Below are 16,368 nucleotides of genomic sequence, written 5' to 3' on the forward strand. Positions count from 1 at the left end.
TCAATCTGATCAGACCAGACGCGTTTTTACCTTAGCAAGAGCCAATTAGCCATATTCATGGTCACATGCGTGAGGCAAATCGTTTCGCTTTGAAAATACCGTAAACTTCAAATGGAAGTATTTATTATTTCGCTCGCGTGATTAGTTCGAGCCCTCTCTCCCTCTCCATCTTCCCCTTTCTCACTCGACCCCCATCAACCTTCACCCCCGGGGCCCCGGACGAATCAATATACCTGGCATAACGAGGTTCCTGATTGGTCCCGCTGATGTGCGGTTGCCTCTACCCGCTACGAATACGATTCCGGCATGACACAGGCAATAGGTCCGTGGTCGTGCGCGCCGTTATGGACAGAAACGACCAGTTCATGTGACCATCTGCTCATCGACTTCGTCAAGAACACCTATGGTATCACCGTGTCTCTGTCTACCAGAGCGATCGGTCGATGAGGCGCCTCATGAGGTCCGAGTAGAAAATCAAGGACCCCAAGCGAGTCCTCCCCTCGGCTGCCTCGAGGGGGGCTTGACCCCTCGTCTCTACTCTCTTTTGGTAAGGATCCCACCATCCTTTTCATCTCTTTCCTTCTTTTGACAGTGTCGTAGACAAAACTGCCTTGCGCAGACGACTCCGTGCTTGAGAGGCTCAACAGTGTTTTGGAACCTGCGAGGTCGATTCTGTTCGCGGTCACTTCATTAGCATCATACGAATACTGCCGCTGGCGACGAAACAGGGAATTGAGGCACATCTTTGCCTCTTCCTTCAATCAAATCGTTCCCTTTGTGAACAATACGGAGTAAGTTCTGCGTTGATCTTCTCTGAGATCACAGATCGTCGATTTTTTAAAGTCTGCGGATCATCCCCATGGCGAAAGTTGGTACTGACGACCGCAGACGACACGGAGACTGAGGAGGCATACTAGTTTCCTTTCGGACGATCCACGAGGAACGGAGCTCGCTTTACATCTCTGTGGCCATTAGAATTCATTGAATATGTGAAAAGAGTGGCCCCATGCTGTCTGGTTGTCGAGGGAGATTCACATTATGTCGGCAGTGTACCTCTAACGACTGCGTGATCTCTGCGCAGTACATCGCCAAATGGTGGTGTCATGACCGAGTTCAGAGGTATGTCGGGCCCATTACCAGCGATGTCTACATACTAATATTTATATTCACAATTAGGGCACTGAGCGATTACTGTGAGTACGAGACTCATGCAAGTCTCTGCCAGCGCCAGCCAAATGGGCGTGGCTTCTTCACTCGACCCGCATTCTTCGTTCGGGGGTCTGCGCAATTCGAACCATGCGGTCAATTCCGATACGGCTTCTAGACGCGAGAAAGCACGACACCCCCCCTGATCGCGTAACGGGGAGATGACACTCCATGACTTCGAGTTAGTTGTGGGCCTGACCCAAGCGCGCAATACACGTCGCTTCAACCCGAAATTGATGCAGCAATGCATGGTATAGAATCGCAGAGAGCTTGCGGCCTTGCGCAAGCATTCTTGATTCCTTCCCATTTCAAGCCTTGGTGTAAGGAGGACGCTCTACAGCAGTGATTTTGGTGAAGTGAGATCGCTCCTTGCCCAGGCAGGTTATGTGATCAGGCCTGCTCCATGACCATCCATACGGCGGGCCGCGGAACGGCATCAGAATGTTCCGAAGAGACTGTGTAACTAGATGAAAGAAATCTCCATAGCTGTGATACTAGTTGAAATTCAAGACAAGCAATCCAACACACTAGATAGTAGATACTAGTTTCAGCAGCGATCTGCCACCAGTCCCATGAAAAGGACAGAATACCCGTGACATCAATGCAGCATGCTCGGACGAATCAAGTCAGCCGATAAATGCCGACATCATCACTAACAATACGACTCCCAACCGCTCGATGCGGCCTTAGATCGGCAGAGCTGGAATCAACGGCAACCGTGGCCAGGCTGGGAGCTATGCTACCCAGGTGGTAACGACAGAATTGACCTGTAGTTATCATTCGCAGTAAGAAGTAGCGTCAAATGGAACCAACAGATGCCGCTCTATAGCCTGGCAAGTTGACGGATTGCTTGCCAGTTGGCGGAGGCTTGGCATTTAGTGGGAGGCTTGGCAGTTGACTGGACCTGAGCCTTGACCAGTTGGCGGGAAGGGTTGACAACGGGACAGAAGATTTTTGTTGATATTTCGTTCGAAAGGTACTGTACACATCCATGTCCTGTTGACTTATTGTATATAGGTGATAACAGGTACACGCTTAGAGTGTTGGGTGATTTAGCCGGGAGTTGGGTCCTGTGGAAGATAAATTCGAACCATGCTCATAATCAGTAGTAGGCCATTTGAAGGGATTTCCGATGGCAGGCCGGACAAATACTTCTAAAAGTCAGGGTGGACATGTGTCGTACCTACCAAATGCAATCAGTGGAAACGGAATGTCGCTGGTTATCGTCTTCACGGTAGAGCGCACTTGCTATATGAATAAAGGATGAAACGATGGGGAACGCCATGGCGTTGGTAAGACTATCCCTGCCAGCAGTGCTTTCCCGCTGTATCCCAGGGGTCATCCTAGACTCAGTGGATAACGTCCATGTTGCTTATGTCGCTGAGTGAAATAAGTTCAAGTTCTCCGGTCTCGTCCGAAGGCTTCGGGATGGGGCGCGGGTGGTGCTTACTGTGTAGTAGGTTGAAATGATTTATTGGCAACAGACATTCACATGGGAATAGCATAATTCAGTATCATTCTTAACAATAGTTAAAACAGTCTACATATGACATAGGGGGGTACTAGTACCAAGGACGCACAGGACACTATCAAGTCCAAACTATTGATTTGGCTGCCCGTCCCTTGCGGAGATCATGATAAGCATCTTGTCAACCAGTCAACGACTCTGAAATCCACTCAATCCAATTGATATGCTTTTTCTCCGGAGTCCGGGTGGAGACAATACCTTTGATAACCGCTACTAGCGCATTGTTCTAGATATCTGTGCTTACTACGTGATATTGAAAATGCCCACTCTCTCCAAATCCATTATCCCCAGCTCTCTCTCCAGACCATGTCAGTATGTCCCATGTTCAAGAATACACCTCACTATGGTGGCCAGAAGAGCGCATCAAAGCCACTCTCAACGCAAAATACATCGTCAGCCGTCTGCGACAAGAAAATATCCCGCGATTGTTCGAATTGCCCGACTGGGGCGAAGGCCTGACGAGCGAAACATACATGGAATGGATCCTCACCAAGGCCGGACGTGTCTTCTTGATTCTCGATGCTATCGGTATCCCCGATCGGATCTTTGCGCTAGTCGATCAATCCTGCGACGATGACGATCTACCGATCGCCGAGCACAGCGTGGATCTATTGTGTCTTTCCCCGGATGGGGAGGAGGACATCGCCCTCGACACGCGCTTCTTCCACATGCAATGGCGGTTTCTGGTCCGTGGCATTGGCGAGGGAGAACACGTCGTCTACACCGAGAACGAAGGTGTCCCCGTCGAGGTAGTGCGAAGCAGCACCAGCGGCGGACTCCACGGCCGAGACGAGACAGTCGATAAAGTGATTCTCGCCGGTTCAGTCTGTCGAGTCTACATGCGCACGCAAGTCAAAGTTGGCGGCGCGCCACATTTCTTCTCTTCTGACGAGGTCCTCACTGAAATCCGTCAGCTGAGAAGGCTATCCCACGAACATATCGTCTCCGTCTACGCCTCGTATCTGAAAGACGACAACGTCGCCGTGCTCTTCACCGGAGCAGCAGCAGATCGCAACCTGCACAGTTTCCTAACCGACGAACCGATCTCCTTCAAACGACTTGCCAAAGAGCACCGTCGCCAAATCCTGATTACCTGGCCACACTGTCTCGCATCCGCAGTCTCCTGGCTGCACTCGCGCGGCTATGCCCACGGTGCAATCCGCCCATCTAACATCTTCATCGATGCAACCTTCCACATCTGTCTCGGTCAGTTCCAAGCTCTCGACTCACTCCTGACACCGCCACACGTCAACGACCTCGAGGCATACAACTACTCTGCGCCAGAGCGCTGGACCCGTCTCTTACCGCAAACCGTCCAGCCAAAACCACAGCAGCCAGTGCAAGTGCAGACACTCCTCCCCTCAGGAGGTCGTACAAAGCGCAGACAAAGACCGGGACATATAGCGCTGGCGCCGGTAAACGAAAGCCCACTTTCATCTCCGAGACCAGACTCAGCCAGCTCAAAGGGAACAGTCATCCGCGTCGGTCTCCCAAATTCCCCCTCACGCTTCTCCTTCGCCTGCTCCTCTTCATCTTCATCTTCCGGTGCCTCGTCAGCTGCATCATCCATATACCAACACCCAACAAACACAACCACAAATACACCAACCCAGAAGCAACACCGTCTCTCGACGCTCTGGGCCCGAAGCACGAAAAGAACCCCATCAATAATGTCGTCCACCTCATCAACCTCCTTACAACCCCATATACCCCAATCAAAATCCCCCTCTCCCTCACCAACAACAAACAAAACCACCTTCCCCTCCGACATCTTCTCCCTAGCCGCAATAACCCTCGACATCCTGACAACCCTGCACAAAAGAACCCTAACATCCTTCAGCGCCCACCGCAGCGCCCGGAACCGCTCCGCCGGCCGCGGCGGCGGGATAGCAGATGCATCCTTCCATCTCGCGCGGAATTCAGTGCAAGTGCAATCATGGATTGCGCTGTTGGAGGGGGATGCGCTGAAGCGGTGTCGACGGGATCGAAGGTCTGAGTGGGCTTTCTGGGCTGTGCCGCGGATATTGATCGTTGTGCGGGCTATGTTGGATGGGGAGGTGGGGAAGAGGCCGGGCGCTAGGAGGGTGAGGAGGTTGTTTGGGGAGGCGATTTTGAGGGGGGAGGGTGGGGGTGGAGGTGAAGGGTTGTTGCATTGTGGGGTGGTGGAGGAGATGATGATGGAGGGGAAGGGGATGGATGGGGAGATGGAGAGGGCTGAGGTGAGGGCTGTTCCGGTTGTTCCGTCGGAGTCTGCTTCGGAGTTTGATTTTGGGTTTCCGGATGCGAGTAGTGAGAGCGATGTTGAGGAGGAAGAAGATGAAGGTTCGGAGTTTGAATATCACCCTGAGATACGGGTTGAGCAGGTTTCGCCTCAGCTGTATTTGCCAGACTTGGATATGAACATTGGGATGGAAGGGCTGACACTTAATAAGTAGAAGTTTAGAACTATACGATAATGATCTAATGCCGCAGTCTGCGTGATTAATGAATGATTTATTTCTTGTGTACACCTTGTTTTTGAAAGACAGACTTAGGGTAACATAACCTGTATGCAGACACAGCACGCCGACTCCAACATATGATGCAGTAATGCAGTGATTCAGTCGAACTGGTCTATCCTAATCTGTATGCATATTAATACAATTCTCAGGCTGGAAACTTCCGAGGTCTGGTCCGTCTGGATGTTGCAGAAATGCTATCACAGCCAGAAAGCGACGACACCGACGAGACCAGACAACACCAATGATCCGGCAAGCAGACGCTCGGTGACAGGCGAGCCCACGGTCACGGCATAAGCAGCACCCTCGGTAGCTGAAGCAGACGCAGTTCCAGTGGCAGTCGGCTTGCCGTCCTTGCCGGTGGCGGACGCGGTGTTGGAGTTCTTCTTGTACGTCTGGCCCAAAGTAGGGAGCGGCGAGCTGGGGTCAATGGCCCAGCCACCAGAGGTGGATGAAGGGCACTCGATGGCGGTGACGAGAGAAATGCCTTTGGTATAGGCGGAGAGGGCGACGCCAGTGGGGTGTAGGGTAGCCCACTGAGACTTTAGGTTCTGGAAATCGGGTGAGACAGGGGTCGGTGTGCCCTTGCGCGTGAAGCCGTCCTCGATGGCGCTGGCTGTCGCGGTGGCGGGGTCGACAGAAGCTCCATAGCTGATCAAACCGTAGTTATTTGTCTCCTCGATCCATTCATAGATGATGGATCCGGACCACGTGTCGGCCATGTTCTTACCGAAGATGGCGCTCTGATCCTCAAAGGTGCGGGGCTTAGGAGTGTTGCAGCCCGTTTCAGAAAAGAAGATGGGAATGGGGTAGTCCGTAGCGTTCTTCTGCAGAATATTGTATCCCGATTGGGTATAGCTGGACGAACCGCACCACTCATATGCGTTAAGGGAGTAGAAGTCCAAGCGCTCAGATTCATTCTTCGAACAGGCCATGTAGTTCTGCAGCATGGGCCGTTGTTCGGGGATATCAGCCGCGGAGTAACCGACGGGAATCTTGCGATACTTCTTCTTGTCACGGTACGCCTTGACGTCGCGAGCGGCGGCGAGAACGTAGGGGGCAGCGGCCGAACCCTCGGCGGTGGTCAGAACCTCATTTCCGACAAAGACACCAGCAGTGTTGTCGAACTTTTGGAACTCGTCCAGGACCTTTGTGAAGGCATGGAACTGCGTCTCATTCCAGTGTGGGCCAGTCTGGGGATCGTTAGTAGATGATCAGCGTGGGGAAAGAAAAGTGGACCTGCCTGTTCAATCTGCGTATTGAAAGTGTCCAAATCGACGAACAGATAGATTCCTAAACTGTGAATCAGCATTGACACGTCAAGATGAACAATTGGATGAACCATACCTGCATCGGCCAGGGCGGACATACAACCCTTGTGATCAGCCTCGGGATCGACGTGGTACACACGGATCGCGTTGGTGCCCAGTTCGGCCATGCGCGCGACATCGCGTTTACATTGGGCAGTGTCAACAAGTGGGTCGCTTGGGGTAAGCTGATAAGCAATGCCTATGGATGTTAGTCAAGACTCTCAGAGTAGGCAACGATCAGTAGGAATTACCCTTGATATAGTACTGGGTGCCGTTCTCGTAGAAGAACTTGGAGCCGACCGCTGAAATGGTGGGAACGGCGCCTACCGCGGTGGCTTGTAGGCCAGCGAGCAGCAACGGCAGTGCGGACAGTGCCAAGGAGGACAACATGATTAAGTGACAATAACAGAGTACGATAGAGGATTTGCGGAATAGCAATGGATCTGAGAGATGAGAAGATCCCTGGTATGTGAGATAGATATAAGTGACAGTCGTTCTTGCCAAAAGCGAGTGAGGGCAAGTGCGAACGGAGAGTTCCAATGCCAACAAGAAAGACAGAAAAAAACAAGAAAGTCAGAGAAGAAGACCAAATGAAAGAAATTAAAGCTGGTTCCTTGATTTGGCACTGTAGCAACCAAATTTTCTGCAGGGTAAAACATCCCAACTAGCGTGCTTCATTCCTCAATTTCCTCCCATTTGGCGCATGCCAGGGGATGTTTGATTAGCATATTGCTGGAGTATAATGTTACTATAATCAGTATAATCAGAGGCTATAATCTTAATTCAACGAGCTATGAACAGGTTTGTCTTTGTGTACATTGAATTGTTTGTACAAGATGTTTGGTTGCCAGGAGTGTTGTTTGTTGTTAATTGTTTGGACTGTTTGGATTGTTTGAATGTCCCATGGGGAATCTTGGAACGGGCGTCGGGGCCCAACCCTAGTCTCCAATCAGGTCGCAGAGATACCACCCACATGGACTTCTAGAAGACATCGACATTGACTATTCTGTATGAGATATACGTGGTACAATGATAGAACGGTGTATATCACAAGTACAGGTACAAATAGTTCTACTACTCAAGAGATCCTATTGACTGTTATTGATCTGGCACATTCTCCCACATCACCCGACTCCCACCGTATTCCCCTGAACTCTGCCCGGACTCTACCGAGACTCCGAGAGTTCCACTCCCTTTATTGTACTCCGCAGTCCTACTATTATTGCTGCTACCACCACTCTATTATTGTTTGAGGCTTGAGACATATCCTTAATATAGTTGTGTACAATGTCAAGATACTAACCTCGAATCCCTTTTCCCAGCAACACTGTCCATCATGCCAGACAAGCAAAACATCGCAATCTCCTCATCTTAAAATCCGTCAATCACTGCTGTTCTGGATCTAGATACCACCTTTATCCACTTTCACTGGGCGAGGAAAGATAGTCCTACCCTCCAACCTGGCACCCGCAGGATCGATCGGCAGGTTATCTGAAAATTTACTCCGTAGATTGTTGGAATTTTCTACGAGCGAGATAGTCAACCCTGGACCCCCGCATGCGTCTGTTCACGAGGTCTACACGAGATGCGTTGGGCAGCTACCAGATAGCTTTATTAAAGAAAACAAGGTTGACAGAACCCATAAACCTGCATATCATTAAGTCCTATCAACGCTAGCGACGCCATGCGATCAACTCTTTTAGAATTCGCCCACGAGACAGCCATGGGACCCCACCGGGCGGTTTTCCACGGTGGCCATGGAGGGCTAGAACGGGGCCCTTGCGAGATAGGAGGTTAGTTTGTTTGGGGGGATATGATCATAGAACAGTGTTTTGAGAGGGATTTTTGGAATGTAAGTAGAGTAGAAATACAGTGGTCAACGACCTTCTTATAATCTGATATCCAACAGTCAGGTCAAATACCAACAAATGTTCCAAGGTCTACGGAGTAAACATCTTCATTTTTCGCGGGAGAGTGCAACAGTCCAGACGTTCCATCCAATCTCCACTCCTCCACCCCATTCCGGTCAGTGCACCAATGAAAATCATCATTCGCAGAAGTGTTCGTCAGCTAGTGGATCCCTCCATTAGGATCGTCTGGGCTCTACCCTTGACTGCCACCCAAACTACCTGACCCAGGGGGGTCATGACGTTTCCGCAAAGGGGGGGGGGGAAGAGCACGTATATTATCTAGCCCGCATCCGGCGATAGCTCTGGCTTTTCCCCCCAACGGACCCTTCAAGCTTCTACATATTCAATGAACTTCAACCTTGCCTCAAACCTGTGAATTGGGTATATCTTCGACTGTTCGAAATGGTGCTTTAGGCCATATACTCCGTATACTATCAGATCGGATTGCATCGATCCACAGCCCTCGCCACAAAACCAATACAATATAAACACACATATTTCAAAATGGCCTCCCCGTTTCACATCTCTCAGTTCGAACTGGTCGAGCTGGAGCGCAATGAAGCCTTTCGGCTAATGCGCGAACAATTACGCCGCCAGGAATGTGGTATGGAGCGACCGAGTTTCTGCGCCGGCCACCGACACGCCTGCACCCCCTCTGAACAAGAGACATTCCGTCTGCATCGCGACATCATCCACACCCTCCTCGTCCCTCTCTTCCTCATCAACCACCAAGCCGAGCGAATTGCCGCCCGCACCCTCCCCAGTCAAAAAGGCGCCGAGCCCGAACGCGCCTTCCGCGGCGAAGCTCGCAGCGCCTTCGCCTGGCTCAACTGCATCCTCACCGAAGAACACGACTGGTACCTCACCGCCCGCTGTCCAGCCTGCATCGTCGAGCACGTGCTACACTCCGAGCCGACGATCCGATTCGTCACCGTCGCCGCGCAGCTCGCAGGTCCGCACTCTGGTTTCCAGTGCTGGTTGCACGCCATCGAAACAGCCGTGTGTGAAGATCCCTTCTGGGGCGATGCGTTCTGGCCGGAGATCGAGGAGCGCGCGTCCCGCCTAACGGAGGGCGTGCAAGAGCTCGTTCGCCAGTGCTGCGAGCTCAGCGCTACACTTGATAACGCGGGCCGGGTCAATCAGTCACATGCCAAGGCTTCGATGCCTGCGTACGCTAATCGCTCCGCTTCCTGCACGATCCCGCTCAAGCCGTCTAGCTTCGCACGGAAACAGGTGCGACTTACGCGGGAGGAGCAGAAATATCGCGCCTCACTTGCGTGGAACTGCTCGGAGCCGCTTGCCGGTTGCACTACTGCGACCAAGTCGCGACGCCGGTCGCTGACTTCATGAGTGATTGTAATGGCTATGGTGTCAAAAGCTGCCATATGCATTTTCTCCCTCTTCCCACCGGATACTTATTCCACTCCTCCGACCGGGACATTTTTGCCAAATTGGCAATTCTGTATCGAAGCAACCGCTCGAGATCTCAGACAAGCTGTCTTTGGATCTTTTTGAATGGGCATTGGGCCCGTCACCCTACCGGATCTGCGGATGTCAATTCCCGTCATTTGGACACATGGCATCCCTGCGCCTCTCCACGCGATCGAGACCAGCTTCTCGATATGCAAGGGTCTTCTGATCGCTGTCAGCTGTCATGATGCAATCCGACAGAACCATGGATCAAACAAGATCAGAGGAAAATCCTCGGATGGAATGTGATTTATGTGATTTATGCTAGGATTTATGCTAGTACATAAGGAGTACGGAGTACTCCGCACTATAAAATTTTAATCTTAATACTTCTGGATCGAACATTTTATCTGTGACATCAACAATCTCCATATCATGGTTGAGGACTGTGCGTATATTAAGCGATATCGAAGTAAGCTACAATATCCACTCTCACACTGTAGTCTCATCGATTCGTGGCAACACTCTAGATGATACGGTGGAGTAACCCCATGGAACAAGGAAGGGAACCAGATCTCAGTGCACGGTGGAAATTAAAAACGGTTCCAACAGTGATCGGGCTGGATCTGAATATCAACTGACTCTTTATGGTTGTCAAATCCATTCCAGTCCAGGGCCGAAATGCGAACTGCTGCGAACCCTACATGGCATCATCTCAAATCCATAGCCCTTGGGCCCTACAACAGACGATGCGTTGGCAAATATCAGATTTTCGGGCCCAACCCCTCTCAGTGGCAATGACCGGAAACGGATTGAAGAAATATTCGTACTCAGTACCTTGTCCAGGCCCAGGCTCCACCTATATTCTATGGTACTGGTGACTTGTGTGAAACGACTTGAACCACGCACAAGAATACTGTGTAGTATGACTATTAAGATAAGACTCTTCTTTCTCTAACTAGATGGTTTGGTAATGAAAGCTTCATCTTAAGTACATGTACCGTTGATGTGGTGTCGGACTCATCCAAAAGCAGGACGATCATCTTCGTTGGAGCCAAGACGAAGCCACCGGTCGCTCTAGACTGTTCACTTTTAGCTCCTTCAACACGACACATTTCCCTTATACACTGTCTAATGTATGGATTTAATCTGAAATTGTTGCAATTCAAAGATCTCATCTAAAGAGATCAGTTTTAATATATGCAAAGTAGTCCAGACTCTCTATATATCCCTTACAGCAAAATAAAAAACTGCGGAACCCGATGACTCCATGACTTGAAGGTCTAGACTCGACCGAGCTGAAGAGTCTGGCCCCAACCCTTGCCCCAGTTGGTACCCAGTACCTACCTTAATACTAGTCCACCCATATTAAAGAAAAGTACCAAGTACCCTGTCCCTTTCCATCCGTCAATTTCCATTCGATTCACGCCCTCTTTTGCTTCTTCTATCCCTTCTTCTTCCCCCTCTCCCCCAAATATCGTGGTCTTCCTCTGTGAACACTTTCCTTCCGCCTCACCGTTCACCTCACCCGCCACGATATCCTACACCCCTCTTCCCGGACCTCACCCTCCCCCCCCGCTTGGACCTTAACCCCAGGATCGTCACTATTTCGGAACGGACAATATATGACTTATGCCGACCGTCATCTCTCTCCCACTGGATCACAGAAACTAGATGAATTCCCCATGCAATGGACAGTGCCGGCCCATGACTCCCGTTTCTAACGACCGCGTCATGCATGTCCCATCAACAATCCAACTCGATTCTACAAATCTTCCTGAGAACAACTCCGATACACAAGAAACACTGAACCCCGCCAGACTTCGCCGACGAGCCTCACAGGGGTCCCTGCGAACAAGGCCATCCCCGGTGTCTCGCTTTCTATCCAAGAGCAGCGTTGCCGTACACTTTCCTTCTTGGGATCAACGCGCTTCGCCCTCACCATACCGACTGGACTCACGCACCCGGTCTGCCGACTCTCGTCTTCGTCTTTCTACTACCGTGTCTCGCGGGCCGAGACCTCTATCTGCTTCTCCTGCTTGGAGCTCTCCTCATTCATCCGATTACCCCGCTACTTTACCCCCGACACCGCCAGAGGAAGACTTCCCCGTTGCGTGGAACCCCAAGTCCGAGATGTTGTTATTCGATGCCCACTCCCACCCGGGGCCGATGGCCATGATGGACCACACCCCGAGTGTCGACAACTCTTCCGCGGCTGGAACTTCTGATACATTCAGCAATCCGTCAGATGGGTTATCTCATAGGTCGTCGAGCTCAGGTGGCAGCCCTGGGCCCCGCGATGAAATGGACTGTCAGCAGGATATGGGCTCATGGCTGGAACAGGGCATCAACTTGACTGGTAAGTTCTGTTGGTTTGTTGACTCGAGATTCAACTTGCTGACTTGGGGTCTCAGTATCATCACTTGCTCTGTGCAAACCACGAGGCGAGGCTGTTAAAATCGTCTCCCAATCTCTTCCATATCCCAGGACATCCGATCAGGCTGTATCAGTACCGAAGACCGACAGTATCTTCAGCTCTATCGTCCAGGCCGTTCACAACCACTTGCAGCCCGGGCAATCACCATACATCAATGTCACCCACGCAGTACCGGAGCAATTCAGTCTCTCGAATTTGCCCCATTCTCCCCCTAGCACCCCTCGATCTCCCACCGCTGCCGAGGCGTACTTCAATGCAACGGTCTTCTCCAGTGCAGCGGTTGTGAGTGCTTACCATGATTACCGAGGACCCCTTCAACGGCAAATGTCCCACGCCCCGATCCCCATTGTCCCCCCTCACAGCGTTCACATCTCGGTTCTCGAGCGGTACCTCCCCCCACCCTCCGCACAAGAGTACCGTGATCTGTTCTGCCGCACCCGTCCATCCTTCCTCGTCGACCGCTTGAGTGAACTCTCACCGAACGGCGGCTCTCTCCTCTTCGTGTACCCCACCAAGAATGGTGCATCAACCTTCAAGTCCCAGTATCTGGGCCCGATCCTCGACCCTCTTCTGCGCCAACTCGTCGTGGTGAACGAGCTGTCCGCGGATGTCGGCCGCTACCTCGGCAAACTCTCCGCCGTCTCCCAAATGGATGATTTCGCCACCATGAAGGCCAACATTGCGGCACTGTGCGAATCCATGAGCGACAACGACTCCTCCCAATTCGAAATCGCCGACGCAGGCCGCGGCAGCACCCATCTCGACCGCAGTCTCTGGGCCGAGTGGTTCATCCAACAAGAGCGACCGCGCATGAAGGAGATTCTCAGTCTATACTGGCAGAACGGCCGCCGGACGACCAAGAACCTGGGCTCTGGCATGATGGGCAACAAGGAAGTTACATCTTCCGGCCTGCTGAGTGAGATCTGCGACGGCATCCGCAAACGACGCTATGGCGACGATAACGAGCCCCGTGATGGCATCGAGCTTGGAGTCTTTGTGATTCGTCGAACGAAATAGATCGCTCCTCTTCTCCCTACCTCTCCACCACTTTTCTCTTCTACGACCCCTCTTCTGACATAGCATATTTTAAACGACACAAAAGATGACATGGGGCCGGTGTTTTGGTTGCTATTATTACCTGTGGGAGTTTCTCACATGCATGACTTGCTAGTCCTTAGGGCTGGCGAACTTTTCGATGAACTATGAATAATACCCCTGGGCGATTGGGGTTATGAATTGTATTGTTATATAGAATACACTGGGAATACCTACCATTAAGAAAATCAATCTTCGTAAACTCGTAATAGCGTAGCTATATCTCAAGAAGCAACAAACCCAGCCAACTGCCCCGTAACATCCCCCTCCAAATCAACCTGCACATCCCCCCCAATAACCCCCCAAATAATACGACAAATCCCTCCCATCGAACTCCCTCGCATCAAACCCATCCCCCAGGAACTCAAACATATTCCCCTCATTCAAATACCGCAACTCGTAATGCTCGTACCTCGGCTTCGAAAGCAGATTCAGATACATCAACCGACTCCCGGGAAACATCGGCAACGGCCCATCCACCCGTCCCTGCTTGAACCAGCTACTGCAGCCAGATACCCACGCAGTTCTCTGTAAGAAGAGTTCTGCGTGCTCGATGAACTGCGCGATGGCTTCGGGTTTGGGTGTTAGGGACTTTATGCGGTCTGTTTGCATTTTTTGCAGAATTTGCATTATGTACCGTGACAGCGTTTCGATTAAAGGGAGGAAGGAGCCGTGCCCGAGGGGTCCGTAGGGGCCGCACATTGTGTAGTAGTTTGGCACTGATTTATTAATAGGGGATACTATGGGGAAAGAGTGAAGGAGTACATACTGTGTGGAGCTGCTACGGAGATGTATGAGGTTGGTCTTTCGCGCCAGAGATCGGCGAGAGTGTGGCCGTTTGCTCGGATTGGGAAGCGGGGGATCCAGGATGTGTCGAAGCTGGATTTGATTAGTTTGTAATGCATGGATATAGATGGAGGAGTGGTTTACCCTGTTGCGCAGATGATGATATCTACTTCATGTTCTTGTCCTTCGTGATCGATGAAGCCGGTTGGCGTTATGGACTTCATCAGCTGAGTGAAGACCGTTACGTTCTCCTGGGATAAGGCTTCTAGGAAACCGTTTCCGGGCTGCGAGGGTGCCAATTGCGTAAGATACGGAGTAGTAAGAGTGGATTGGAGTACGAACGGTTGGTCTTCGACATCCTACGTTGAAGTCTTTGGGGATGATTGCGTTCATTAACTCTTTATTGTTGGAGAGCTTTCGAGTCATTTCTTGTTGTGCGTACTGTCTTTGGTTAGTATTTTTGACTTGACTTGTGAGAGGACAGTCACCTCTTTAGCGGCTGTAGACTCAGGCGTATTCTTCAGAATAAACTTGAATCTCTGATTCAGCTCCGACTCAATCATCTTAGAATACTTGAGGTAGAGTTCCGGGTTCTCCTTGAAGATCTGTTTCTGCTCCGCAGAATCTGGACAGTATCAGCACTGTGCCACGGGTAGTGCAACGGAAGCAACAAGAGTAATCTTACAGTCGAAATTCCCACCCTCTTTAGACGCAAACCTCTGCGCAAACCCAGCTGTAATCCACGTAGGCGATCGAACCCAAGTATACAACTGCCCGACCTCGGACGCAATCTTCGCAATGATCTGAATCCCACTGCTGCCCGTGCCAATCACAGCAACCTTCTTACCCTTGAGCTCCAATCCCTCGGTGAAGTTGGCACTATGCTGAAGAATACCCTTGAACGAATGCAGACCAGGGATATCCGGCCACTTCCAATTACTGCCGGTTCATTAGAATTGCGCAACGCATATCCCCCGCGGGATGAATGGAAGAGAGAGGGAAAGGGGAAAAAGAACATACTTCAAAACACCACCACCGTTCACCAGCACATGACAAGTATCCGTAAACTCAACACCAGTCTCTTCATCCCGGATCCGAACATGCCAGATACCTTCCTTTGCATCCCAGTCCGCAGCAACGACACTATGTCTCAATTTGACATATTTCATCAGATCGTGTCTGTCGACCACGTCTTTGAAATACTTCCATATTTCCGGTGCTTCGGAGTAATATCGTGACCAATTAGGGTTCCGGTCCCAGGTGAACTGGTAACAGGCTGAAGGGATGTCGCAAGCGCAGCCGGGATACCTACAAGCGGCATTAGTTGCCATTGGATTAGGAGGTGATGCTGGGAAAGAGACGAAGAAAAGAGACAGAACAGACCTATTCTCAAGCCAGGTTCCGCCGATATCATGGTTTTTCTCGTAGACCTGTACCTCGATGTTTTGCAGCTCGTCCTTGGCGAACTTCGAAAAGCAGATACCTGATGCGCCGGCGCCGATGTGGATTACGCGTAGGGGGCGCAGAGTTCCGAAGTGCTCTTCTAGGATGCGGTAGCCTCTGTCGTTTTCCACTTGCCAGCCTTTGCTGTTGTATTTGGGGTCTGGGGCTGGGCGATTGGTGTTTGCTGGGAAGCCTTCGTTGGGTACCCCTGGAGACATGTTTGCAATGTTGTTGATTCAATGTTAATTGTGATATGTTATGGGTTATAGGTTTCTCTTGTGAGTAGGGCACGGTCGACAAATATAGGTTGTGCTTATAAATTCAGTAAGACTGTAGAGTTCAATGGATATGCGCAACCTAGGCACTGGGGTAGGAAGCTCAGTAATCCATTAGTACCATTACCCGGTGATGGGTAAGTTGAAGCGAAAGTCCCTAGAGCTAAGAAATGCGGGGAAGAGTGCCGCGGTTGGAAAGTGACCGAAGTCAAGAATATGTACTTCTGAGAAGATGTACAGAATTTCTACTAGTATCACTGTTGAGATCTGAGATTAAGACGCTCAGGATACCTGATCAGGACTTCACTGTACCTGCTCTACTCGAGAAGTTGAGCTGGTGTCCTATACCTACGGACTGGAAGTAGTCTACGGAATGGAATTAGTTGACATTGGTAGTTACCAGGTATCTTCATTGAGGATGTATGGTACCTTCTACTGAAGTCATTCTACGGAGTATAGCCGAGGGCATG

General features: G+C 51.0%; 5 protein-coding genes across 5 annotated transcripts; 3 read left to right on the top strand and 2 right to left on the bottom strand.

Moving 5' to 3' along the window:
* Positions 1 to 3,048: 3,048 nt before the first annotated feature.
* N7515_004504 (protein kinase domain-containing protein) lies at positions 3,049 to 5,169 on the top strand (the record flags this gene model as incomplete). The annotated part of the gene is made up of 1 exon (XM_056665248.1): positions 3,049 to 5,169. One exon carries the CDS (start codon positions 3,049 to 3,051, stop codon positions 5,167 to 5,169), a length of 2,121 nt encoding a protein of 706 aa, XP_056522198.1.
* Positions 5,170 to 5,432: 263 nt separating this feature from the next.
* Positions 5,433 to 6,932, bottom strand: gel6 (putative 1,3-beta-glucanosyltransferase; the record flags this gene model as incomplete). Its single annotated transcript, XM_056665249.1, has 4 exons — positions 5,433 to 6,425; positions 6,476 to 6,525; positions 6,580 to 6,741; positions 6,794 to 6,932. The coding sequence occupies 4 exons, from the start codon at positions 6,930 to 6,932 to the stop codon at positions 5,433 to 5,435; spliced, it is 1,344 nt and encodes a 447-aa protein (XP_056522199.1).
* A 2,024-nt stretch (positions 6,933 to 8,956) lies between these two features.
* N7515_004506 (uncharacterized protein) lies at positions 8,957 to 9,802 on the top strand (the record flags this gene model as incomplete). The annotated part of the gene is made up of 1 exon (XM_056665250.1): positions 8,957 to 9,802. The coding sequence occupies one exon, from the start codon at positions 8,957 to 8,959 to the stop codon at positions 9,800 to 9,802; it is 846 nt and encodes a 281-aa protein (XP_056522200.1).
* A 1,794-nt stretch (positions 9,803 to 11,596) lies between these two features.
* Positions 11,597 to 13,316, top strand: N7515_004507 (uncharacterized protein; the record flags this gene model as incomplete). Its single annotated transcript, XM_056665251.1, has 2 exons — positions 11,597 to 12,221; positions 12,277 to 13,316. 2 exons carry the CDS (start codon positions 11,597 to 11,599, stop codon positions 13,314 to 13,316), a joined length of 1,665 nt encoding a protein of 554 aa, XP_056522201.1.
* Positions 13,317 to 13,694: 378 nt separating this feature from the next.
* Positions 13,695 to 15,841, bottom strand: N7515_004508 (flavin-containing monooxygenase; the record flags this gene model as incomplete). The annotated part of the gene is made up of 8 exons (XM_056665252.1): positions 13,695 to 14,113; positions 14,164 to 14,273; positions 14,325 to 14,464; positions 14,523 to 14,621; positions 14,669 to 14,805; positions 14,866 to 15,119; positions 15,201 to 15,488; positions 15,564 to 15,841. Coding segments are annotated over 8 exons (1,725 nt in total), but the record flags the coding sequence as incomplete, so codon positions are not given.
* Between the last annotated feature and the right edge of the window lie 527 nt (positions 15,842 to 16,368).

This window comes from Penicillium bovifimosum (genome assembly GCF_028826915.1).
Source record: "Penicillium bovifimosum strain IBT 22155 chromosome Unknown utg000004l_segment0_segment0, whole genome shotgun sequence".
Lineage (NCBI taxonomy): Eukaryota > Fungi > Ascomycota > Eurotiomycetes > Eurotiales > Aspergillaceae > Penicillium > Penicillium bovifimosum.